This window comes from Dipodomys ordii, unplaced genomic scaffold (assembly GCF_000151885.1).
Source record: "Dipodomys ordii isolate 6190 unplaced genomic scaffold, Dord_2.0 Scaffold19, whole genome shotgun sequence".
In the NCBI taxonomy this organism is placed as follows: domain Eukaryota; kingdom Metazoa; phylum Chordata; class Mammalia; order Rodentia; family Heteromyidae; genus Dipodomys; species Dipodomys ordii.
Window position 1 is genome coordinate 4,930,461 of NW_012267235.1, and position 25,986 is coordinate 4,956,446.

A 25,986-nucleotide genomic window follows, 5' to 3' on the forward strand; every position below is an offset into this window, starting at 1 on the left:
TCAAGTGGTAGAGCGCTAGCCTTGAGCTGAAGAGCTGAGGGACAGCGCCCAGGCCCAGAGTTTGGGCCCCACGACCGGACCCAAAAAAAAAAAAAGAAAGCTTATACAATTCACAAATGCGTGGTGCTCCTAGCTGCTTTTATGAAAACCTGGAAGGGGCTTAATTTGAGATCTAGATTGGCATAGGGTATGTGTGGGGACACAAAATTCAAGAGCTCTCACAAGGGAGCTTGGCTCAGGGCTGGTCTCTTGCCTTGTGACCAGAAGTTTGTCCTTGGAAAGTCTTTTTTGTTTGTTTGAGGAGAAAAAGATTTCAGAAGCCAAAGACAGAGAGAACCAGAGGGCATGTGCCCCTGGAATAAATAGAATCAGGAGGCTTTGGTTGTGCATAGGTTTCTTAGAATGGTGGCTTTTGCCCAGGTTACTTAAAAGCCTTAACACACACACACACACACACACACACACACACACACACGTTCACACATGTATATAACAAACTCGTAATCTAGAACCTCTTCTAGTAAATTACCTTAATAAATGACAACATCCCTGGTACTGCAATAACAATAAAAAAATGAAAATAAAGATTCATCACAAGGATGTTGATTATCCAAGCAACAAGAAAACAGAAAAACACAGCAACTCTAGAAGATAGCTGAATAACTCTAAAAAGGGTTGAAAAAAAATGATGGTAATATATGCGACACAATACCTTGCCTCTATTAGAGTACCCTCTCCCTCTTAGCATGTAGTATGTGGAGTGAAGACATCAGGTTATAAAGCATTATTTATAGTGTGTAGTTAACTATGCAAAATAATAGGGAATATACCTGCGCTAGGAAAAGTATGGGAAAGATTGCCAATAAATATTAATGCTAGGGGCTGGGAAGGTGGCTCAGTGGTAGAGTGCTTGTCTTGCATGCCTGAGGCCCTGGGTTCAATTCCTCAGCACCACATAAGCAAAAAGAAAAAAGCCAGAAGTGGCGCTGTGGCTCAAGTGGTAGAGCGTTAGCCTTGAGCTGAAGAGCTGAGGGACAGTGCCCAAACCCAGAGTTCAGGCCCCACGACCGGACCCCCCAAAAAAATTAAAAAAAATTAATGGTGATTATTGGGGAGTAATAGGATCATGTGAATTTTCTTGGTGTGTTTCTGGACTTCTTCATTATTATTATGATTATTTTTTTTGCCAGTCTTGGGGCTTGAACTCAGGGCCTGGGCACTGTCCCTGAGCTTCTTTTGCTTAAGGCTAGCACTTTATCACTTGAGTCATAGTACCACTTCTGGCTTTTTCTGTGTATGTGGTACTGAGGAATTGAACCCAGGGCTTCATGCATGCTAGGCAAGCACTCTACCACTAAGCCACCTTCCCAACCCTTCCTCATCTCATATTACTGTAAATATGTCTTCTCTTGTTATTGGGCCTTTTTTCCTTTGTGATGGTTCTGTGGCTTGAACTCAGGCCCTGGTCTCTACCTCTTGAGCCATAACTGTTCTTCCATCTTTTTGGGGGTGAATGGGAGATAACAGTCTCACAGATTTTCCTGCCCAGGCTGGCTCTGAACCACAATCCTCAGATCTCAGCCTCCTGAATAGCTAGGATTACAGGCATCAGCCACTGGTGCTAGGCTTATTGGGCCTTTCTTTTATTTTTTTCCAATGCACCACAGACAGTGGTGGCTCAGTGGAGAAGCCTCCCTGATGATACCCTTGCCTCTCCCCAGCCTAGGCTCACCTGCCAGAAAGCACGGCACCTGGGCCATGGTGTTGATGATCTCACAGGGACTGGGCCTCTGGGTGACAAAAGGCAGGTAGGGCAGCTCCCCATCTGAGAACTCTTGATTGACAGCCATGAGGCCCAGAGGGCTGCTATGGTTGCGCAGGCGGTTGGCCAGGCTTGGTTCGGGACCATAAACAAAGCTGGCATCCAAGAAGGAGGTTACAGCGTTGATTTGTTCTCGAGCCAGGGACCCATAGGGTGCAGTGGGACAGACAAATCCAGCTCGGAAGAAAGGCATGCACTTCCCTTGAGTCTTCACCTTGGGGTCACTGGAGGGGAACTGCAGAGAGATTAGGAGGGGGGTGGTTGGTGATTGCAGGGGCAGACGTCTGGGCTCAGATAACCTTTCCCAAGAGACAGAGTGGATGCAAAGACATTGAAGATGGCCGGGCACTGGTGGCTCACCCCTGTAATCCTAGCTACTCAGGAGGCTGAGTCCTGAGGATCACCGTTCAAAGACAAGCCCAGGCAGGAAAGTCCATGAGACTCTTTCTCCAATAAACTACTCAGGAAAGCTAGAAGTGGAGCTGTGGCTCAAGTGGTAGAGCACTAGCCTTGAACACAAAGAGGCTCAAGGACAGTGCCAGGTGCTGAGTTCAATCCTTAGAACTATATATATATATATATATATATATATATATATTCAATAAAGTAATAGTTAAAAACTTCCAAAATCTTTCACAGTGAGGCTCTCTGAATTTTGGTTGGGGAGTGTGCTCTGGCATTCCTGGACAGGAAAGTATCACATAAGACGAGAAAAAGTTAACAATTGCTACTAAAAACAGGGGGGCAGGGCACTCTAAGCCAGGTGCTGGTGGCTCACACCTATAATCCTAGCTACTCAGGAGGCTGAGATTTAAGGGTCTCAGCCAGCTCAGACAGGAAAGTTCTAATAGGAGACTCCTACTAGCTACAAAAAAAAAAGGCCAGAAGTGGAGCTGTGGCTCAAATGGTTGAGCATCAGCCTTAAATGAAAGCCTTAAGTGAGTTCAAATCCCAGTACTGATAAAATGGAAAAAATAAATTTAAAAAATTGACACCTCATTTAATTTGGACTTACTACATGCAACCAATATGAATACTTCATCTTACTTCCATCCTTCTAAGACCTATCAGGTTGACAATTTGATTCCATTTTTATATGGTAAAACAGACTCAGATAAGGTGTCAGTTTCCCAGGCACTAACAAACTAGAAGGGAAAGATGTGAGATTCAGATCCAGACTGAAAATTCTCTAGCTCATGCTCTTTATCCTCAGCACATAGGCTTGACTTCCTCCTCCTCCTCCTCCTCCCCCTTCTTCTTCTTCTTCTTCCTCCTCCTCTTTTCTTCTTCTTCATCTTTGTCTTCTTCTTCATCTTTGTCTTTGGTCAGGTGTGGAGCTTGAACTCTGGGGCTGAGTGCTGTCCCTCAGCTCTTCAGCTCAAGGCAAGTGCTCTCTCACTTGAGCCACAGCACCACTTCCAATTTTCTGGTGGTTTATTGAAGATGAGTTTCACAGACTATCCTTCCCAGGCTGGCTTTGAACTGTGATCCTCAGATCTCAGCCTCTTGAGTAACTATGGATTACAGGCGTGAGCCTCCCTCATCGAGTTCTAGGCTTGACTTCTTTTTTTGTTGTTGTTGGTCGTGGGTCTTAAACTCTGGGCCTGGGCGATGTCCCTCAGCTCTTCACAGCTCAAAGCTAGCACTCTACCTCTTACGTCACAGTGCCACTTCTAGTTTTCTGAGTGGTTTATTGGAGATAAGAGTCTCATGGACTTTCCTTCCCCTGGCTGGCTTAGAACCACGATCCTCAGACCTCAGCCTCCTGAGTAGCTAGGATTACAAGCGTGAGCCACCAGAGCCTGGCTAGGCCTGACTTCTTATTTGCATAAATAAATGACAGTCTTAACCCATGTAAAGAAAAGGGGTGTCTGTCACTGCAAATTCTTCTCCCTGCTGGCTCTTCCCCCAAATCCGATTTTCACTGATTCACCCATCCATCATCAACTTTCATCTCCTGGGAAATGAAGTCATCATTCAAGATGACTTTAAGGCCAAAGTTCCGCAAATCTTAAATGTAGAATGAATCTCCTGGTAAAATGTAGAATCTATTTTCCAGTGTGTTAGGGAAGGCTTGAGATTTTTGCACTGCTGATAAACTTCTTGCTTATTATTTTTTTGGGGGGGGGGTCCGGTCATTGGGCCTGAACTCTGGGCCTGGGCGCTGTCCCTCAGCTCTTCAGCTCAAGGCTAGTGCTCTACCACTTGAGCCACAGTGCCACTTCCGGCTTTTTTTTCTTTTTGCTTATGTGGTGCTGAGGAATCGAACCCAGGGCCTCTGGCATGTAAGGCAAGCTCTCTACCACTGAGCCACCTTCCCAGCCCCTCTGGTGGAGGATGTAAACTCCCCTCTTCAAAGCTCCCCAATTATTATTATTCCTTGTGCCAGTAGAAAGGCTTGAATTCAAGAGCCTAGGTGCTGTCTCTTGTTTATCTTTTCAAGGCTGGCACTCTACCACTTGAGTTATAGCTCCATTTCTGGTCTTCTGACTTTTTTTTTTTGAGGTGGTTAACTGAAAGTAAGAGTCTCCTGGACTTTCTTGCCAGGTATGGATTCCAATCAAGATCCTTAGATCTCAGCCTCCTGAATAGCTAGGATTACAGGCATGAGCCACTGGCTCACTTGTTCACTTACCACACTGTCTTTGACAGCAGGAACAAGGTCTTTCTCATCTTTGAAAACCCAATGTATTATGCATTGCCTGGCAATTGGATATAATGTGTAATCACTGATTGGTAGGTGAGTGAATGAATGAATGCCCATATGAGATTTGGGAAGCTATTAAGTCAGCACCCACATCTCTCAGGAGACCCACGATTGCTCCCCTGGTAGTTAGGGGCTGCTACAGGGGCCTACCATGATGGGGAAACAGTTGTCTCCCTGGATACAGTACTCATCACACTGTGCCTTAGAGTAGTTGCTACTGCTCATCTCAGTGTCAGGGGCAAAATCCAAGTCATGATCCACAATTTGGCCCCACTGCATGAAGAGCAGGGACCAGTTTGGGTCCAGAACATCCTTCTCATTCAGATAGGCAGCGATCTCGTTGGATACATCTCGGGCCTGCAGGTGGAGAGAGAAGAGGAGGGCAGATGGGGAAGAAAATGTACTTTGAGGGTCAGATTCAACTACGCTTTACTAGTACATCAGCTGTAACAGCTACAAGGCATTTAGTCCCCGAACAAGAAGTCTGTGAGGTAGAAGGCATTAACTCTTGTAGCAGGTAAGGAGACAGATGGGTTTGAACCCGGGTCTGTATGATTTCATGTGCAATGTCATTGCCCTGTCCACTACCAAGCAGGGTGAAAAGACAAAACCAGACTGCTCCTGAGAGGCCTGGCCATGGCGATGCCAGGTGTCTGTGGACAGGGGAGGGGGCTTTGGGGAGGGACTGCCAACTCAGATGAGGCAAACGACAGCTGAAGCACTCCAGGGGCTGACCCAGAGTGAAGGGGAGCAGGATGGGGCGGGGAGGCCATCTGCTTGGGAGACCCCAGGGTATCTGGCCTGTAGAGGGGGAGGGAGGGAAGGGGGAGAGAAGAAGGGGGAGGGGGAGGGGAAGGAGAAGGAGAGGGGGAGAGAGACAGAGAACGCGCCAGCCAGCGAGCACCGCGTGGCTCGGCCCCGGGCTCTGCTGCCCTCTGGTGGCGTTTTGGAGGAACAACACAAGTCCGAATCGCCCTTCTCCCGCAGGGCTGCGTCCCCGCCTCCCCCTAGCCCTGTGGGGAGTGGGTATTGGGGGTTCGCGGATCTCCTCCCCTCCACCTCCCCTACTTCACCCCGTCCGCCCTCACCAGCGGGAGCGGGAAGCCGTTCCGCGTCTTGCCCGGCGTCCACCCGAAGGGGAGGGAGAGCCCGTCCTCGTACTCGGCCGGCAGCCAGCGAGCCAGCGCCCGGTTGGCGGCTCCCCGCGTGGGGTCCCTCCTGAAAGCCGGGGAGACCCCCTCTCAGCCCCCGCCGCTGGTCTCCGGGGTTCGGGGGGGCAGGGCCCTGACCCAGAGTAAGGAGGCTGGCGGCAGCGGCCTCTCAAATATGGAGATCTGAGCCCCTTGTTCCCCTACCCCACCCAGGCCCTGGTGAAGCGGGGCGAGGTGGGGGGGCTCCATTGGGTAAAAGGGTTTCCTTTAAAAGGGTCCAGGAGGGTGAAGTGGTGGGTGGCAGGTCTTCCTGGAATGGCTGGGTGGGGCTGGGTAGGTGTCACCCCAGCCTGCCCCAAATCACCTGTTATTACATTCTCCCGTAATGGTGCGGTAAGGGCTGCTGGTGTCACAGGTCACTACTGGAGCCGGGGCATCACAGCCTACCTCCCAGGACAGCGATGTCAGGTCCAGGCTGGGCTCTGAAACAGAAGAGACACACCCCCAACCTCAAAGAGGCTCAGAGTTTTCAGCCCTTTCCAAGGCCTTGGCAGGAGGCAGAAAAAACTTAAGATGAGGTCAGATGGGTCTTAAGCCAGAACAAAACAGGAATCGCAATTGCTGGTGAAATAATCCCAGTAAATCCACCTGACACGGGTGGCTTCCCTGTTGCAGTCACTCAGAGAAGGGATGACTCTGTGGTGTGGGACAGCCAGTGCATGTTTACTGACTTTGGTACTTCCTCCAGTACCTTACCCAAGTTATTTATGCAAAGAACACCCTTGTCCCCACTGTGACCTTCCTTAGGGCTGAGTTCCTTCATTTGCTAAAAGGGCACTGGCCTAACTGTCCCCTAAGGCGCTCCAGGTTCTGCTGGTTTGGCCTATGAGCCTAGGATGGGAGAGATAGGAGGGCCTTTCGGAGCTGACAGCCTGAGACAGTGATCACAGCTTTTGGTGGACTCTGACCTCCCCTCCCCTCCCCTCCCTTCCCTTTCTTTTTCCTGCCCTTCCCTTTTCCTCCTCCTCCTCTTCTCCCCCCCTCCCCTCATATTTTGTGTCGGTACTGGCTATTAATGTACAGACTCATGCTCTCACTTGCCTTTTTGGTTTTTGTTTTGGTGCCAATCCTGGGGCTTGAACTCAGGACCTGGGCACTGTCCTTGAACTTCTTTTGCTCAAGGCTAAAGCTATACCACTTGGGCCACTTCTCCACTTCCAGCTTTTTTTTTTTTTTTGTAGTTTAGTGGAGATAAGAGTCTCACAGACTTTCCTACCTGGGTTGGCTTCAAACTATAATTCTCAGATCTCAGCCTCCTGAGTAGCTAGGATTATAGGTATAAGCCATCAATGCCCAATTTCACTTGGCTTTTTTTTTTTTTTTTGCTCAAGTCTGGCACTAAACCACCTGAGCCACTTCCAACTTTTTGCTGGTTAACTGGAGATATGTGTCTCCCGGACTTTTCTGCCTTGTTTGGCTTTGAACCTCAATCTTCAGACCTTATCCTCTTGCATAGCTAAGACTACAGGCATGAACCACCAGTACCTGGCTTGCCTCTGATCTTTTCTGCAGGGAGATGAACCCTTCCTGTGAGTTTAATGTACCTGTGACATTGGCCGAGAAAATCTTCTGCTGCAGCTTCTTGAAGGATTCCTCCCACATCTGCCCATTACGTATGGCTGTGCGTGTCCGGCCTTTGGCGTGCTTGAGATACTCTGAGAGCTGTCGGGTAGTGGGAGCTCGGGAGCTCATGGCGGTCTTCAGCCTACCGTGGAGAGCATTGAAGATCATGAGCTGGCCTTATAGAAGGGAGTTAGTGGTCCTCTGCAGGGATGTGAAGTGATCGGTGTCCAGGGAAGAGCCCTGGGGGGGTGGTGTGTGGCTCAGAGGAGACAAACTTTGTGTTCATTTCTTTTCTAACACTGCTGGAAAAATCTCTTCTGAAAAGAGGAAGCCACAGTGGCTTGTTAAGCTTCAATAGTTTTGGTCCTAAGGGGAAGACCTGATCCCAAGGGAAGCTGGATCAAGTGGTTCCCGAATTCCAACCAGAGGGCTATACCTAAGCTGAGTGCATCAGAACCTGGAGCTCAAAAACCACAAGGCCCTAACAACAGATTGATTCACATGTGAGGAGCCTTTGGTATATAACTGGCTTGTCATCAAGCTTATGGACTGAGAATTCTAGAAAGAAGATGCTTATGGACCTCTAGTTCTGCCCATAGAAACAGCCCAAATTATGTCTGGCCCTAGGGCTCCTGTGGAGTTTGCCACCCAAAGCATCCAATCTTTTGCTGAATACCATGTGCAAGACACTCAGGCCTTATTATTTCTTAATTTCCATGTGTAAAATGAGAAACCATAAAGCCTTCCCCTGCGGAGCTTGTGACAACACAGATGGTGGAGGGCAAGATGGTCTCAGAGACGTTCCTCCTTGAAGTTCTTCACTGTGCCTCAGTTTCACTGGGGTGATCCCTATCGCTCCAAGACGCTGAGATGTTAGAAAGGGCCCAGAGTCTCACAAAAGAAAGCTCTCATTTATTGGACTTATTATTTGTTTGTTTGCTTACTTGTTTGTATGCTCATCCTAGGGCTTGAACTCAGGGCCTGGGTACTGTTCCTGAGCTTTTGTACTCAAAGCTAGTGCTCTGTGAGCTCTACTTCTGGTTTTTCTGGTGGTTCATTGGAGATAAGAATCTCACCAACCTTCCTTCCCTGGGTTGGTGTCAAACCCTGATCCTCAGATCTCAGATTCCTGAGTAGCTAGGATCACAGGCATGAGCCACTGGTGCCCGGTGGCTGGCAGAAAGACCTCTTTTTGAGTATATCCATTAACTGTAGAGACAGGTCTGTCTCTGGGTGACAGGCCACTAGTTCTGTCTGAAGAGCCGGGGGTGCTGGGTCTCAGCTTGAGACACCATTTGGGTAAGTAAGGAGACAACAGGAAGGACCCTGCTCATTAACTTTTATCTCAAGGGCTGCCCCAACTTCCCTAAAAAGAGCTCAAGAGAAAAGCCATATTGCCATTTTGCTTCTGTTGCAAAAGAGACAGCATGGCCCAATTCACCCAGAGAGGGGCCGAAGGGGTAGAAAAAAAAAAAAAGCTGGGTGCTTCAGGTGTTGGGGTTGTCAGCACTGGGTTAGAATTTTCCAGATCTTGGAGCTGGCAGCAGAATGGTGAGAAGACCAGAAAAGTATCCAAGTAGAGAAGGAATTTCGGGCTCTCCCTTGAGACACCGACTTGTCCAGAAATGTTGGTCATGCCATAGTCCATCCCTCAGTCCCCAAGGGGAAGTGAGGGAGGGGGACAGGTCAGGAGTGAGGGAGAAGCCCCCTGGACTCCCCACTCTCACCACAGACCTCCAAGGTCACTCTGAGTCAAGGGAAAAAAAGCAGTCTGGGGCTGTCTGTGTCTTCTTATGCTGACCTTTTAGTTCCTGAAATGGAATTCTAGTCTTGGGGACTAGAAATGACCAGAGCACATTTTATCATTCAAAAGTTACCAAAAGAGTCTGGTGCCAGTGGCTTGTGCCTGTAATCCCAGATACTCAGGAGGCTGAGATCTGAGGATCAGGGTTCAAAGCCAGCATGGGCAAGAAAAAGTATGTGAGACTGTTATGTCCAATTAACCACATACAAAAACAAATGCATAAATAAAATGCTGGAAGTGGAGCGGTGGCTCCAGTGATAGAGCACTAGCCTTGAGCAAAAGAGCTCTGGAACAGCACCCACGCCTGGAGGTTAAGGCTCAGTACCAGCACTAAATAAATAAACAGTTGCCAAAAGAATCAGCTAAGTGTCTGAGGATTCATTCAGAGGCAAGGAGGAAGGATGCTACAACTCTAGCATCAGGGACAGAACAAGAGCAATGAATAAGCTCACTGCTAGGGTTCCTCTTATTTCTCATTAGTCCTTTTGGTATAACACATGCACTTCCTGATGGCAGCAATCCAGTCTGGATTGCTTTGCTCACCAGTCCCAGCCCCTGGGTGGCGGGTGGCTGACTTTGCTGGTGGGCCTCCCTTGAATATATATATATTTTTCCTGATCAGTCCTGGGGCTTGAACTCAAGTCCTGGGCACTTCAGCTCAAGGCGAGCGCTCTACCACTTGAGCCATAGCACCACTTCCAGTTTTCTGGTGATTAATTGGAAATAAGAGTCTCACAGACTTTCCTGCTGGGGCTGGCTTTAAACCGTGATCCTTAGATCTCAGCCTCCTGAGTAGCTAGGATTACAGGGGTGAGCCACTGGCACCTGGCTTCCTTTGGATTCCTTTTGAGGGTTTGTGTGCTCCTCCCCTAGCTGTGATGGGAGCAGCTTCTGGGCCATCCAATGGAGCTGCCTGACTAGAGGTGTTCAAGAGTAACCGAGGTCTCCCAGAGGGTAAAGCTAGGGCTGGACCATAAACCATATCCTCACTTAATTCCTTCCTTTTATTTCTGTTTTTTTTTTTCCTGCATTCCACAGCATTGTCCCTTGACAGCACAACCCTCATAAATCACCTGTCCTGAGCAAACCTAGGATTCTGCTTCTAGAGAGCCAGAGTGGAGTAAGTGAAAATATGAGTTGGGTGAATAAAGAATTTGTACCCTTCTGAGGGGGGGGGGGACACTCAGGATCCAAGGAAACACTGGGTCATAAGCAACAAAGGCCTTCAGGACATCTTGGAGTCTGAGGATTTGGGGAGTTGGCAGCTATTGATGCTACTTGTCACATCCTTAGAGGTATGAACCAGGTAGAAGGGCAGGTTTTATAATTGCTTGGGCTCACTGGTTTGGCAGGGCTGGCCTAGATGGGCTAGTTAACAGGAAATATGTGACAGGAAGTGTATACATATATGTATATGTATCTTTCTTACCTGGTCCGGGATTCCAGGTAGGCCTTGTTGACTTGGACCTTGACCTGACTCACAGTAGCCGAGATGGTTGAAATTCTAGTGATCTGTGCTTGGGGATGGGGAGAAGCAGGAAGCAGAAAATCAGACCCCACTCCTTGGAGGTATCCTTTTTTTCTGTCTCCATTTTTTTTTATCTGTGTCAGTCCTGGGGCTTGAACTCAGGCCCTGAGCTTCTTTTGCTCAAGTCTAGTGCTCTACCTCTTGAGCCATACCTCTGCTCCCAGTATTTTTGGGGGGTAGTTTATGGGAGATAAGAGTCTCACAGACTTTCCTGCTGGGGCTGGCTTTGAACTGTGATCCTCTGATCTCAGCCTTCTGAGTAGCTAGGATTACAGGCACCAGCCACCGGCCCCTAGCTTCTGTCTCCCTCTTTCTCAGCCATTATCCCACAGCTTTCAAATCTGAGCAGGCTTGCAGGGCACCGGTGGCTCATGCTTGTAATCCTAGCTACTCAAGAGACTGAGATCTGAAGATCATGGTTCAAAGCCAGCCCCAGCAGGAAAGTCCGTGAGACTCTTATCTCCAATAAAACATCATAAAACCAGAAGTGGTGCTGTGGCTCAAGTGGTAGAGCACTAGCCTTGAGCTGAAGAGCTGAGGGACAGTGCTCAGGCCCAGAGTTCAAGCCCCACAACAGACAGAAGAAATCTGAGCAGGTAGGAAATTAAGATTACAAAATTTTCCCTTAAGGGAAAAAGAATGGGAAGACTATTTTTTTTTTATCTTCAACAAAAGATCAAGACCTCTTTCAGGAATGTATTGGAACACCCAGGGATAGGACTACTGAACCAATCAGGTTGGTTGGAATTTCTTTGGTTCCTGGTGGGACAAATTCTGTGGAAAGTTAAGCAAGTCCATCAATTTACTGATTGCCAGGACCTAAACTGGGGAAGCGAAGGTATAAAGCCAGTGGTGGGTTTCCTTGTTTTCACTCACAAAGAAAATTGTCTAGTGAAAATTCATGTGCTCTTGGATCCTCAGAATATAATCTTATTTATAAATAGTCTTTGCTGGTATTATTGATTCAGAGGAGATCATACTGGATGAGGACCCTTAGTCCAATGATTAGTGGGTTTTTGTTTTTATGAGTTGAACTCAGGGCTGAGTTTTTTGGCTGAAGGCTAGCACTCTATCACTTTGAGCCACAGCTCTATTTCTGTTTTTTAGGTGGTTTATTGGCCATAAGAACCCCATGGACTATTCTGCGTGGGCTGGATTTGAACCTCAATTCTCAAATGATCTCAGACTCCTGACTAGGACTACAGGCATGAGCCATCAGCGCCTGACTCTGTGTGTGTGTGTGTGTGTGTGTGTGTGTGTGTGTGTGTGTGTGTGCGTGCACACGCGTGCACCCCATGCTCCTGGGTCTTGAACTCACGGCCTGGGCACTATATGTGAGCTTTTGTGCTCACGGCTATTGCTTTACCACTTGAGCCACAGTTTCACTTACAGCTTTTTGGTAGTTAATTGGAGATGAGTCTCACAGCCTTTCCTTTCCTATCTAGGCTGGTTTTGAACTATGATCCTCAGATCTCAGCCTCCTGAGTTGCTAGAATTACTGGTATGAGCTGTGATACCCAGTGGATTTTAGAGAGAGGGAGAGGACACACAAGGAGGCATATGAGGACTGGAACAGAAATTAGCATGCTGTAGCTATGAACCAAGAACTCCATGAATGCTTTGGAGCCACCAGAAGCTGGACTAGGCAAAGTAGGCTCCTCCTCTTCAGCCTTTAGAGGATATAGGGTCTTGCTATCACCTTGATTTTGGACTTCAAGTCTCCTGGACTGTGAGAGAATAAATTTCCATTGTCTTCATGCACCCAGTTCAAGGTGCTTTGTGGTGAAAACTATGGGAAACCAATTCAGTGTGACACTTACCATTTTTAGCAGGCCTTTTAGCCTGGAGCGAGACCAGAAAAGCCAGGAGGGCTGGGAGATGGAGAAGGATCCTCATCCCTGTGAGAGAGACCCAGAATTATGTCGTGAGCCTCAATGGAGCGCCTGTGGGATAGACTGACTCTCAGAAAGTAGGGACCACCAAATGCCCTACCACAGGAGCAGGGAAGCCTACTACATGCACAGGGAGAGATGGAAAGAGGCAAAGTGGAAGGGAAGGAACACTAGCTTCAGGGTCTGAGGCCCTGAATTGTCACTCTATCCAGCTCTGCACTCTTGGATAGGTTACTTAACACCCAGCTCTGCACTCTTGGACAGGTTACTTAGCGAGGGGGTAGGGTCAAGTGAGGCAGGATCTTCCAGTCTGCCCTGACACCCTGTGATCCTGAAATCATGTGTTGGTTTTGTCATAGGGTTGAAAAGTGCGGTTACCCACCCATTGGTGTTACCCTCCTCCTTTCTTCCTAGGAAATTGTCTTTCCTGTCTGTCTCCTCTGTCCGCACCAGGGATGGACTGTGCCTGAGGCAGATGCCCCATCTTTCCTTTAAAACCCCACAGGGGGTTTCCCTATCAACACATACAAGAAAGTTGTGACAAGTTCAGAAACTCCTCTAATTCCATAGTGGTGTCTCAGGACACCCAAAGAGGTTCCGGCTCCTAGGTTAATCTACCTCTTCATCATGAACTTTAACTCGGAACCAATTTGAGCAGCTTTATCTTTTGACAAGGGGCCTCCTTGGGCTTGGTGAGGTAGATGCCAAATAGCTTTTGAAGAGATTATGGCTCTTGTCTAGAAAGGTGCTCATATATACGGTTGGAATAATTGCTTCTTTAGACCAGACTCTCATTTCTTTTTCCACCAGTCCTGGGGTTTGAACTCAGGGTCTGGGCACTGTCCCTGAACTTCTTTTGCTCCAGGTTAGCACTCTATCACTTGAGCCACAGTGCCACTTCCAGCTTTTTCTGTTGATGTGGCACTGAGGAATCAAACCCAGGGCTTCATGCATGCTAGGCAAGCACTCTACCACTAAGCCACATTTCCAGCCTTCTTAATTTTGTGTATGTACTGGTACTGGGATTTGAACTCAGGGCCTAAACACTGTCCTTGAGCTTCTTTTGCTCAAGGCTAGTGCTCTACCACTTGAGCCATAGTTCCATTTCCAATTTTTTGGTAGTTAGTTGGAGCTAGGATTCTCATGGACTTTCTTGCCCAGACTAGCTTTGAACTGAGACCCTCATATTTCAACATCCTGCGTAGCTAGGACTGTAAATGTGAGACACCAGTGCCTAGCTTAGACCAGGCTCTTGACTGGCTCCCAAGACTTCATGATGTTATGTTTTTCCCTTCAGCATCGTATTCCTGAGTGGACTCCAGGCACTCCCAGGATGAACAACCTCAAATTAGCTGACCCTTCAAACCTGCCCAAAGCTCCCTGAGAGAAAACACACCCTAGCTTTGCCTGAGAGATGGCACAGCCCACCTCCCAGACACTCTCCAAATAACCTCATTTGTGTACCACGGTTCAAGGAATTCAGCTTTTGACTCCATTCCCCATCTTCCCTTTTATATTTCCCCCTAATTTTTTTCTCTAATAGGGCTCAAACCCAGGCCAAGGCTTTGCACAAACCAGGCAAGCATCTACCACTGAGTTACAATGGAAACACATTTCTGGTCAAGACTTTTCCCCCCAACATAACTGATCAAATAGCTCAACTCTTCAGCGGGCTTTTGTATTTAGATCTATATGGCCCCAGTAGGAAAAAATTCTGGGACTTTCTGTCCCACTATTATTCTTTTTTTCCCTCCCTCCTTCCCTCCCTCCCTCCCTCCCTCCCTCCTTCCCTTCCTTCCTTCCTTCCTTCCTTCCTTCCTTCCTTCCTTCCTTCCTTCCTTCCTTCCTTCTTTCCTTCCTTCCATCTCCTTCTTTCTGTCAATTTTAGGCACATCCCCATACCCAGACACTGTTACCCTTTCTTTGTGAATACCAGAGGACCATGATAAGGTTCACTGAATCAGCAGAAATCTGCTTTTTCAAGCAGAGATTTGTGAGTAAAAGATCATTAAAGATTTTTTTCCTTTTCACATGTGGTAAAACAAAACATACAGGTCACGCACTGGTGGCTCACACTTATAATCCTAGCTACTCAGGAAGCTGAGATCTGAGGATCATGTTTTGAAGCCAGCCTGGGCAGGAAAGTTCATGAGACTCATCCTCAATAAACTACTCAGAAAAGTGGAAGTGGTGCTGTGGCTCAAGTGGTAAAGTGCTAGCCTTGAGCAAAAGAAGCTTAGGGACAGTGCCCAGGCCCAGACTTCAAGCCCCAGGACTGGCCAAAACAAACAAACAAAAGACATGCAGTGTAAAATTTATCATTTTAACCATTATTTTCTACATTACAGCAAATGTATTCACATTTTTGAGTAAAAGATCTCTAGGCTTGTTTCACTTTGAAAAACAGAAACCTTCTATTCACTGAACAGCAATTCTATATTTTCCACTCCCTTTGGGCCTGTTAGGGTATCACTGTGTAGCCCAAGCTCGCCTTGAACTTTTGATCTTCCTGCCTCAGCCTTCCATGGGCTGTGATTACAAGTGTGAACCACCAAGATAGGGTGATGACAGGAAACAAAGCTTAGCTACTTATTTTTCCACTCCTTTCCTTCAGATATTCTCTCCTCACTTGGAAGGGAGGAGAAGGAATTCAAATCCAAAGCTAAATTAGTTTGCATTTCATGGTAAGATTCTTGATTGGTGTGAAGGGAAAGGTGTGGAATAGAAAGCAGAGGCAAGCAAATACAGGGTCAAGGCACTGAAAAATGGGTGTGCAGAAGATCCTGGAAACATATTGCCTCTGGCAATAGGGAAAACAGGGCTAGAGAGAGAGAGAGAGAGAGAGAGAAAGAGAGAGAGAGAGAGAGAGAGAGAGAGAGAGGTCAGCCACAAGCTTCTGTGGTGTTTGGATGTCTACCATGTTCTTACTCTCAAGGTTGATGCCAAAGCATTCCTGAGCCCTTTGGTTTTTAGCAAAGTGTGGAGCTCCCCTAAGACATAGAATGCTAGAGCACATGCTAAGTGAATGACAGAGCAGAGAAATGTAGCATTTGGAGATTGTACAAGAGGGAGTACTTGTAGCCTCGTAGGTGACTTTTCACACTGTAGCATATCTAAGAATCACTTGGGGATCTTGATAAATTCAGAGTAGAAGGTTAAGGGCCTGAGAACCTGTAACAAGTGATGTGTCTAGTCTGAAGACCACTCTCTGTCTACCACACCTTCTACCAATGTGGCTTTTAGACATGCTGAGCAGTCACCAAAGAGACCGGGAGAAAGACTGAGAAGGGAAGGAACCATGGGAATTCTTTTCCATGAATGGTGAGAGCTGTTAGGAATGGTGGCATGAGTCAATAGGAAAGACAAAAAATACTTGCATATAGAAATATGTGTATATGGAAAATATATGTATATAAAATTGTATACATATAACACACACACGCACACACACGCACACACACACACACACACACACACACACACACACAAACACACACACACATAGCCAGTCCTGGGGCTTGAACTCAGAGCCTGGGCACTGTCCCTAAGCTTGTTTTTACTCAAGGCTAGTATTGTACCACTTGAACTACAGCGCCACTTCTGGCCTTTTGCATGTTAGGCAAGCCTTCTACCACTAAGCCCATTCCCAGCCCATATATGTGGTTTTTCATCCATGATTCCATGATTCTTGGCTCAAAAGTTCCTCCTTAGGTTAAGCCATAAAAACAGAAGTTATCTTTCCAAAAGAAAGTCATAGAAAGTCTTATCATTCCCTATCTTTCTGTGCTGGAGCTGGGCATAATGAAACTCCCAAAATGACCTTGTTTGATGGTAGATCACAATGTTCCCATTCAGAAGGAATCCTGCTCCATATCCAGGAGAGAGCAAGGAATGGTTCATAGAAAGGCCAGGAATCTGAACACATGCCTTTTTGGGTGTCCCCACCCAGTCTGCTAGCATTAGAATTTCATGGTTGTCTAGGCTGCAATCATACTTAATAAAATCTCTATAAAAGCACAAAGGATAATATTAGAGAACTTCTAAGTAGCTGAACACAGGAAGCTTCTGGAGGATGGTGTGTCCAGAGAGGCAGAGGAACTCCATTGTTCCTTCCCTCATACCTGCCCTCAGCACCTCTATTCTGTATCCTTTATACTATCCTTCATAATAAACTCATAAATACCAATGTTTCTTTGAGCAACTCTAGTAGATGAATCAGACTTGAGGAAGGAGGGTGTGGGTACTCTAATTTATAGCCAGTTGATCAGAAGCACAGGATAAAGCAACTTGGAGCTTGTGATTGGCAGTCCCTAAGACTGAACCTTCAACCTGTGAGTGTCAGCACCCAATTAGAGGGCACACAGGGGGCATCTACCTGCAGCTATGCTTGTTGGGTGACTGAGGAACCCACCAACCTGGTATTGGAAGCATTTTGTGAGCAGGTAGTAGGGAAAATGGAATTTGGGTTTGGGTTTGTTTCCCTTTTATATCCTGAGTGGCTCTTATCAAGCCTTTCACAGCAGAAACAATCTTCTACGAAGGTGAGGTGTTCTATACTTACTGAATGCACCTGAGAGTAAGACGAAACAAAACCAAAAAAACCCAACATGATTCAGGCCAGGCACTGGTAGGTCATATCTGTAATCATAGCTACTCAGAAGGCTGAGATCTAAGGATCACAATTCAAAGCCAGCCTGTGCAGGAAAGTCCATGAGACTCTTATCTCCAATTAACTACCCCAAAAAACAGTAGTATTCGAGTGCTAGCCTGGAGCAAAATAATGCTCAGAGACAGTGCTCAGGCCCTGAGTTCAAGCCCACCACTGACACTTTCCACCCCCCCCCCAAATATGATTCAACTACCTCATTCTCTCAAAAGAAAGAAAGACCATCCAGTTTATACACTTGGATGAGAGTCAGGTAGCCAGAGGACACTTAAGACAACAGGGACAGATATTCAGGGCTAAACTAGATGTTCAGATATGCTTCAGATAGCTGGCATGAGATGCCGGAAATGAGATGGAGATCTGAGAGTTCTGGCTTAGGGAGCTCTAGAAAAACACCACAGAAGCTCTACTATAGAGGAGAGGTTGTATTACATGACACCAGTCTTAAGAACATCACTTGTTACTATTTACCTACAATTTTTTTTTGCCAGTCCTGGAGCTTGAACTCAGGGCTTGGGTACTGTCCCTGAGCTTCTTTTGCTTAAGGCTAGTACTCTACCACTTGAGCCACAGCCCACTTCTGGCTTTTTCTGCTTATGTAGTACTGAGGACTCAAATCCAGGGCTTCATGCATGCTAGGTAAGCATTTTACCACTAAGCCCTATTCCCAGCTCCCTCCAACTTTTTAAGTGACCCTAGACACCTGTCTTAAGAACTCAGTTCCTGAACAGAATGTGTAAGAGACATTTCTGGCCCCAAGTTTATGATTCTATGTCTTTGTTTTCAGAAGCAGAAAAGCCTTCTTGCCCTACAGTGGGTGTAGACCCCTTCTATCTTCCTCCACACAGGGATGATCTGACTTGCGCTTGCCAAATCTGGCATCAGATAATGTACCAAGAAGACATGCTTAAACCCAAAACTAAGTGCTCTGAGAAGGCTTTAGGGAAATCACATCATTAACTTTGTAAAAGCCAGGAATGAGTAACACTACTGAACCTTACCTGCCATGGGTCTCAGCCTCCTGTGGTAGCCAGGGCCATTGCTCTGCGCACAGCAGCTGATCTTTTATACCTTCTGGCAAGGATTTACTTCTGGGAAAGGCCCAGCATTTTGAGGGGTTGAGGTGACTTAGAGGAGACACAGGTTCAGCAGGAAACACCCTGTGGCTCCAGGCAAATGCACGAGGAAAGTTCGGGATGGTAAGATTTGGTTGATGTAATATCACTGACTTGGGTGGAGCAACCCCCCTTCTTCCCATCTTCCAGCTGAGATATGTCATCTTGATCTAGCCATGGGAGGCAGAAACTCCCACACCCTGAACATGTTTATTTCTTAAGCCCCCCAGTAGGTAATAAATAGCTCTTAAAATTAGGGACTACTAAATGGTTCTCTTTCTCATTCATTTATTCACCCTCCTTGCTTTTCACCCAATCTTTTGACTCTAAAGTGATTTTTTAAAAACATTGAAATGTTTTTGGTCATCATTTCACAATATTTTTTTGGGGGGGTCCGGTCGTGGGGCCTGAACTCTGGGCCTGGGTGCTGTCCCTTAGCTCTTCAGCTCAAGGCTAGCGCTCTACCACTTGAGCCACAGCACCACTTCCGGCTTTTTTTCTTTTTGCTTATGTGGTGCTGAGGAATCGAACCCAGGGTCTCAGGCATGTAAAGCAAGCGCTCTACCACTGAGCCACCTTCCCAGCCCTCACAATATTTATTTTTTGAGGTAGCCAGAAGAGAGGTGAGAAGAGCCTAGAATGTTGAATGGACAGGTCTCAAATGAAGTTCAAATAACCAGTAATACATGAAATAATGCCCAACATCATTAGCCATAAAGAAAATGCTAATGAAAATGACACTGAGATTTCATCTCACTCAGTCAGAACAACTATCATCAAGAAAACAAACAACAGATGCTGGTAAGCACATAGGGAGAAAGGAATGGTTGGTGGGAATGTAAACTAGTATAGCCACTCTAGAAATCAGCTTGGAGGATTTCAGCAAACTAAAAATAAGACTACTATATATACACATATGCGCATTCCTCTACATATGTCTGAAGGAATGTAAGTATATAAAGTATAGATATCTGAACAGCCATATTTATTGCAGCACTATTCACAATAGCTGAGTTACAGAATCAGTCTTGGGACATCAATGGGCAAGCAGATTAAATAGGTAGTGGGCTAGGTATGTGGCTTAGTGGTAGAGTGCTTGCCTAGTATGCATGAAGCCCTGGATTCGACTCCTCAGTACCACATAAACAGAAAAAGTTAGAAGTGGCTCTATGGCTTAAGTGGTAGAGTGCTAGCCTTGAGCAAAAGAAGGTTAGGAACAGTGCCTGGCCCCTAACTTCAAGCCCCAAGCAAAAAAAAATGTGGTTATATATACACAATGGAATTTCATTCAGCCATAAAGAATAAAACTGTCATTTGCAGGAAAATGGGTGGAAAACCACTAGTAAGTGAAATGAGTTAGACTTAGAAAGACAAATATTGTAAATTTCTTTACACATACAAAGTCTAGATTTAAAATGACATGAAATTTGAAGGGTGGCTATTTGGGAATAAGAATGTGTTTAGTAGGAGGGGGGATAGGAACAAAAGAGAACAATGGGGTAAATATGATTAAAGCATGTTATAAGCATGTATAAAATGACATAAAAACACTATTTTACATAATACATTAAAAAGAGTAATATTATGCCAGGCACAGATGGTTTATGCCTCTAATCCTAGCTACTCTGGAGGCTGAGATCTGAGGACTGAGGTTCAAAGCCAGCCTGAGCAGGAAAGTCTGTGAGACTCTTCTTATGGCCAATTAGCTACCAAAAAAAAAAAGTATAAAAGGAACTGTAGACTTGAGCAAAAAACCTCAGGGACAGAGCCCAGGCTCTGAATTCAAGCCTCAGGACCAGCACCAAGGGAAAAAAAGAGTAATATTACTTATTGACTTGAATTTATTAGAAAACAAAAATGAAACAACCAAAACAATGGGATCCTGGAAAAAATTTTAAAATAAAAAACCAGATATTAAAACTAGATACCTTGGGCTGGGAAGGTGGCTCAGTGGTAGAGTGCTTGCCTTGCATGCATGAGGCCCTGGGTTCAATTCCTCAGCACCACATAAGCAGAAAAAGCCAGAAGTGGTGCTATGGCTCAAGTGGTGGAGTGTTAGCCTTTAGCTGAAGAGCTAAGGGACAGCTCCCAGGCCCAGAGTTCAGGCTCCATGACCAATCAAAACATAAATAAATAAATAAATAAATTAAAAAAACTAGATGCCTTCTATTTCAATGACTTCAAACTAAACACACACACACACACACACACACACACACACACACACACACACACAAAACCAAAAAAACAAAAACAAAAAACTTCAAGTTCCTTAGATCCATCTGTATAAGAAGGAAATAGGAAGTGGCAGAAAAAACAAAATCTCATGAAAATGCCTTTTACAAAATAGACCATTGAAGACATAAACCATTTTATAAAATAGATATGCTTTGAGAGAACGTTCAGAAACACATTCATCAAAACCCATTTCCCCTCTTTCCCCCAGTTTACCTTCCAAAGAATGATGTCCTCCTCTCCTGGTTGGAATGTAACAATGTTTCTCTTATGATGAATCAAGTTAAAATGAGCTGGGCATCTCAGAAGAAGGCTGAATTCAAGAAAGGGGAGCAAGATTTCAGGCTCTTCTTGTTTTCTTTGAAACACAATTCAGCACCTTGGCCAAGTATTTTTTTTTTTTTGCATCTAACCACTCCCAGTTGAAGCCTGTTCTGGGTTTAGGAAGTGATGTCTTCAGATGGATTGTGTGTGTGTGTGTGTGTGTGTGTGTGTGTGTGTGTGTGTGTGTTGCTGAGGTTCAAACCTCATGGTGCATGCTAGGCAAGTGCTCTACCACTGACATACAACCCTACTCTCTAGATGGATATTGATCTATTTGGTTCCAAATGATTTCAAGATAGACCTTCCTTCTAAAAAATGTCCCTGCCATAACACTGCTTCCTATGTGCAACATAACTGAGCTACTATATTCAGAATAGCAACAAAATTTAGGTCTGATTGACACTGCCTATTTGTCCTGTTATGTCATGCTGAGGTGTGTTCTAGGTTTGACCTTCCTGTAATGGTCAGGATTGGGGCAGTGCTAGTGCCAGCACATTATGGCCCATCTTTTGGTCCTCGTATGAAACATTCCTTGATATGAAGCATAGGAATGAGTGTGTTGCCATCAGCTAATCTGAATGTCTGACATTTGGTAACATGACAGTGATGACTTGTTTTCATGGGCTTATTTCAGTCTAGTCAAAATCTTTTCACTCCAAGTTACATGGCTCCCCATCAGGCAGTGGCCAATCAGCCTGAGAAATGGAGGTTGGAGACAGAAAACCCAGGAGAAAATGAAAAAGGCTAGCAGCTTTCATAAGTCTGCACAGAGAATCCAAGATGTTTGAACAATAGTAGAAGCAAAAACAACAGAAAGTGCCCAGTGACACTATGCTTCATAGACCCAGTGCATTATAGACATAGACACAGACACAAACACAGACACACACACACACAGATTTTGTAGGAGTTTGTAGTTTATAGATGAGGCTGACCTCAGACATGGTTGACTTACCCTTATTTCCTTCCAGTGTTAGACTGCAGTATGCTGCAGCTACACGCACGCACACACACACACACCTTTGGCTGGTCAAAGGGGGCATGCACATCAATGACAGACTTACCCATCTGCTTGAAGCGATCGTGCTCATGGCTCATGCTGAGCCATGGCCTCCCAGCCATCCCCACCACTCAGATGTCATCTCTATTCCAAGCCCACTCTCCTTTCTAGCTGTCTGTTTTTACCCTTCACCCCACTGACTTGGCAGTCACGCATTGTTAGGCAGGTTTTATTTCCTTTTCCAGCTAAAGTGCATTTCCTCTTGTTGGCTTCCTAGAACATCAAACAAACAGACTTCTTGTTCTTAGGAGGGCTCCAGAGACCAGTGTCGTCGTGTCTTTGGGACTCACCTATCTGTCTTACCTAAGATTTGGGCTTCCAGGTTTATGCCATCCCTGGCTCTGGAGGGGTAGGAAAATGATAAAAACTTCCCTGAATGTGTCTCTGAGCCATGTGGGCTCTGAGGACAGATGGGGATATTGTAAGACAGCCTCCTTTCGAGGAAGGATTTTGGAAAAGAAAAGACAATGTCTGTGTTGGGTTCTGTGTTTCCCTTGAGAGAGACAGGAAGAAGCTCTTCTGTCTTCTCAGAATTTAGTGAGTGGGTCATCCTGGTGTTTGTTGGCTTCTGAGATTGGCATAATATAAGGGCTTTAAGTGGCAAACCCAGTATCAATGAATTTTTCCAATTACCTTTAGCATGTTGGAACCAAAGGACCAGTTTTGTCCAGTTTTGCCTCCCAGGGAACTGGTCTAGTAAAGTGGACAGAGGAAAGTCCCAAGAACCCCTGGGGTGGGTGGTCAGAATGCTGTCCCTCCCTGCTCTCCATGAGTGGAAAATCCCTCTTCTTGCACCAAGGCACATTTCCTGTCAGGTTCTGTCTCTCCCTCCTTCCTCTTTTTCTCTTCCTCTTAAATATTTACCAAGCTCTTAGTATTTCTGTGCATCATATTTTTTCTTCCCTTGTTCCGTCCCCTTAATTAGCTTACAATTTGTGAATTTTCGTAAGTTTGCTTCAGATGAAAAAGATGCCAGATCAAGGGCTGGGAAGGTAGCTCAGTGGTAGAGTACTTGCCTAGAATGCATGAGGCCCTGGGTTCGATTCCTCAGTACCACATAAGCAGAAAAAGCTGGAAGTGGCACTGTGGCTCAATTGGTAGAGTGCTAGCCTTGAGTTGAAGAGCTGAGGGGCAGCGCCCAGGCCCAGAGTTCAAGCCCCACAACCAACAAAAAGAAAAAAGAAAAAGATGCCAGATCAATTTTTCTGTCATGCCAGGATAATGCAGAGAGATGGCTGGGAAAAGTATCACATCTCAAAGCTCAACCAAGACAATTTAACTTGACCCAAGATAAATCTTTAGATGGTCAGGATAGAAATGGGGTGGTAAGCCAAATATCATATGTCACAAATACCTATCGAGTTTTAAACAAAAACCAACTTTGAATCATTGTTGCTATTCTCTGAGGAATAAAATAAAATAAGCTTTATCGTAAATCCATAGAGAAGAAATTATTTCAATAAAATGCCTCATTTCTCAAGCAAGCACATGTGTACCCACCTCTTTCCAGCAGGTGTGATGCTAAGCAATCAGCAAAGAGCACTGGGCTATTAAGACTTAGAAAATGAAGCTCTGGCCCTAGCTTGCTGTTCTCTGGTCATGTGATCTTGGAGAAATTACCTTTATTCTGAGGCCTCTCTTTCCTTATCTGTAAAGAGAAGTGGATATACTAAATAACAACAACGATAATACTGGCTTTGGCTCTGATAGCTAAAATTCGGTTGTGAACCATCAAATCTAAGAGGTCCTAGATCCAGGCATCCTCTGTTTCATTGTACCGTTCCATACACATCAAGTATCCTCCAGTTCTTTTACATAATACCATGATCAGAACCCTGTTATCATCCTTACAAGCAGCTGGGATGTGGTAGGACAGTTTTCCCCAAAGCCGTTCTCCTAAGTTCCAAGGTCAGCCAGAAACAAGAGAATGGGAGGAATCTTATTGAGAAAGGGGAAGCTTAACTCTTCAGGAAAATGTGTTCATTCTCTTTGTCACTCATGTTGGAAAACAGGGAGACTTCCAGGGCTCTTGTTTCTTCCTCTTTTCTTCTTTTCTCTTCCTATCTTCCTCCCATCTCACCAGTCACCACATGCTCTCCATTTTCCCTTCATAACTCTCTCATCTCTGTTTCTTCCTTTCCTTCCCCACTTTCTGTTTCTGCCCTAAGTCATCTCTGTCTTGCTCTAAGCCTATCCCCTTCTCCTGCCACCCTCTTTCTCAATTCATACTTCCTCCTCTACACTAAAGTTTTTGGCCCACTAACTTCTATCCACAGGATAACTGTCAAGTTTTAGATAAGGTTCTATACTGCTTAAGCATCTGTTTACCAAATAGCAACACTAGTCCTTTACTGAAGCTCTTCCTTCCAGAAAACCTGGTCATTCTTCCCCAATGTGGCACACAATCCATACTCTCTCTTACTCTGTCTCTGTCTCTCTCTGTCTGTCTCTGTCTCTGTCTCCCTCTCCCTCATTCTAGTGTCTAAGCTCAAGGTTTATCTTCATGAAGACTTCTCTGTCTGATAAGCTCTGTAAGTGCATTGGTTCTTTCCTCCTCTTTGTGTTTATAATTTCTTTTTTTCCTTTCCTTTCCTCTCCCCTCCCTTCCTACTTTTCTTCTTTCCTTCCTTCCTTCCCTTCTTCCTTCCTTCTTTCCTTCCTTCCTTCCTTCCTCCCTCCCTCCCTCTCTCTCCCCCCTCTTCCTTCCTTTCCTTTCTTCCCACTGTTTCATTTGGACCATACCTCCATCTCCAGCCTGCTTTTTTCTGGTTATTTGTGGAGACTAAGTCTCATGAACCTTTCTGCCCAAGTTGGCAGAAATGGAGATCCTCCAGATCTCATTCTCATCAGTAGGTAGGATTACAGGTGTGAACCACCTTCTCCTGGCGTCCAATTTTGATATGTATCTTCCCTATTGCCTCAATTATATCAGAAACTCCCTGGGAGTTCTAAATTGTGTTAGGCAATCAATACTTCATAATCAAGATGATGACACTGGTATAGAAATCAACTTTTGCTTAACCCAGTCATTTAAGTCTTGACTAATGGTTCTAAAATGGTTTGTGGAGACCATTTTCTAATCTGACTAAAATGGTATGGCTATATAAAGTATATAGAAGGTGTCATCAATGCAATTTTCTATTCTTTCTTTCCCCTAGGAGGTTCCCCATACCCCTTCCCCACCACAGTTCGTCACAGAATCAGTGAGAACCATGAGGATAATGAGGAACATTTGAATCTTGGTTCCCTTGCATTTGGAAGAAAACAGCAGCTGGAGCCCATTTATCAACCTAAGAAGGAACTTCAAAGAATCAGAAGCAACAGGACCCATGAGCCCTTACTCTTGTTGAGATGCTTTCCCAGGCCTCTGAGCCAGATGGAGACTGGAGTTCTTAACAGCTATCCCCAGAATGCTTCCTACTTGCTGCTTATTAGCCCACCATGTGGAAGGCTGCTGGATACTGGGATGTGTGCTCACCAGGACATACTGTAAATGACGTGTGCTCACCAGGACATACTGTAAATGACTGTGGTCTCTCTCCTTCCCTGCTGGGACTCCACCCTACCAAGTACTTGCTGCTCTGGAAGATTGTGGTGGAGGCTGGAATGGGGTGAGATGCTGGAACAGACTGCAGTGGAATTCCTTCTATTTTGGTAGCAACTCTACTCCTGCCATGTGCCAGATACATAAGTTCTGAGGATGTCAGACAGATGGAACTTAGAGTTGATAGTAATAAAAGCAATTATAAACCACATATCCATTACATAAGTAGCTTAGAGTCGATAGTAGTTAAAAACAATAATAGCCGGTGGCTCAGCCTGTAATTCTAGCTACTCAGGAAGCTGAGATCTGAGGATCAAAGTTCAAAGCTAGCCTAGGCAGGAAAGTCCATAAGGCCCTTATCTCCAATTAACCACCACAGAACCGGAAATGATACTCTGGCTCAAGTGGCAGAGCACTGGTCTTGAGCTGAAGAGCTGAGGGATACCACCCAGGCCCAGAGTTCAAGCTCCCTGACCAACACACACACACACACACACACACACACACACACACAC

General features: G+C 45.7%; 1 protein-coding gene across 1 annotated transcript in view; it reads right to left on the bottom strand.

Annotated features, from left to right (window-relative positions):
• Lpo (lactoperoxidase) overlaps positions 1 to 22,009 on the bottom strand; it is a 33,874-nt gene extending 11,865 nt beyond the window's left edge. Inside the window, exons 1-9 of the mRNA XM_013013094.1 lie at positions 21,932 to 22,009; positions 20,760 to 20,856; positions 12,456 to 12,533; positions 10,537 to 10,624; positions 7,285 to 7,445; positions 6,045 to 6,162; positions 5,618 to 5,747; positions 4,680 to 4,886; positions 1,733 to 2,057 (exon numbers count right to left, since the gene is read on the bottom strand). Coding sequence (XP_012868548.1) covers positions 1,733 to 2,057; positions 4,680 to 4,886; positions 5,618 to 5,747; positions 6,045 to 6,162; positions 7,285 to 7,445; positions 10,537 to 10,624; positions 12,456 to 12,531 — 1,105 coding nt within the window. The 5' untranslated portion in view covers positions 12,532 to 12,533; positions 20,760 to 20,856; positions 21,932 to 22,009. The remainder of the gene's footprint in view (positions 1 to 1,732; positions 2,058 to 4,679; positions 4,887 to 5,617; positions 5,748 to 6,044; positions 6,163 to 7,284; positions 7,446 to 10,536; positions 10,625 to 12,455; positions 12,534 to 20,759; positions 20,857 to 21,931) is intronic.
• Between the last annotated feature and the right edge of the window lie 3,977 nt (positions 22,010 to 25,986).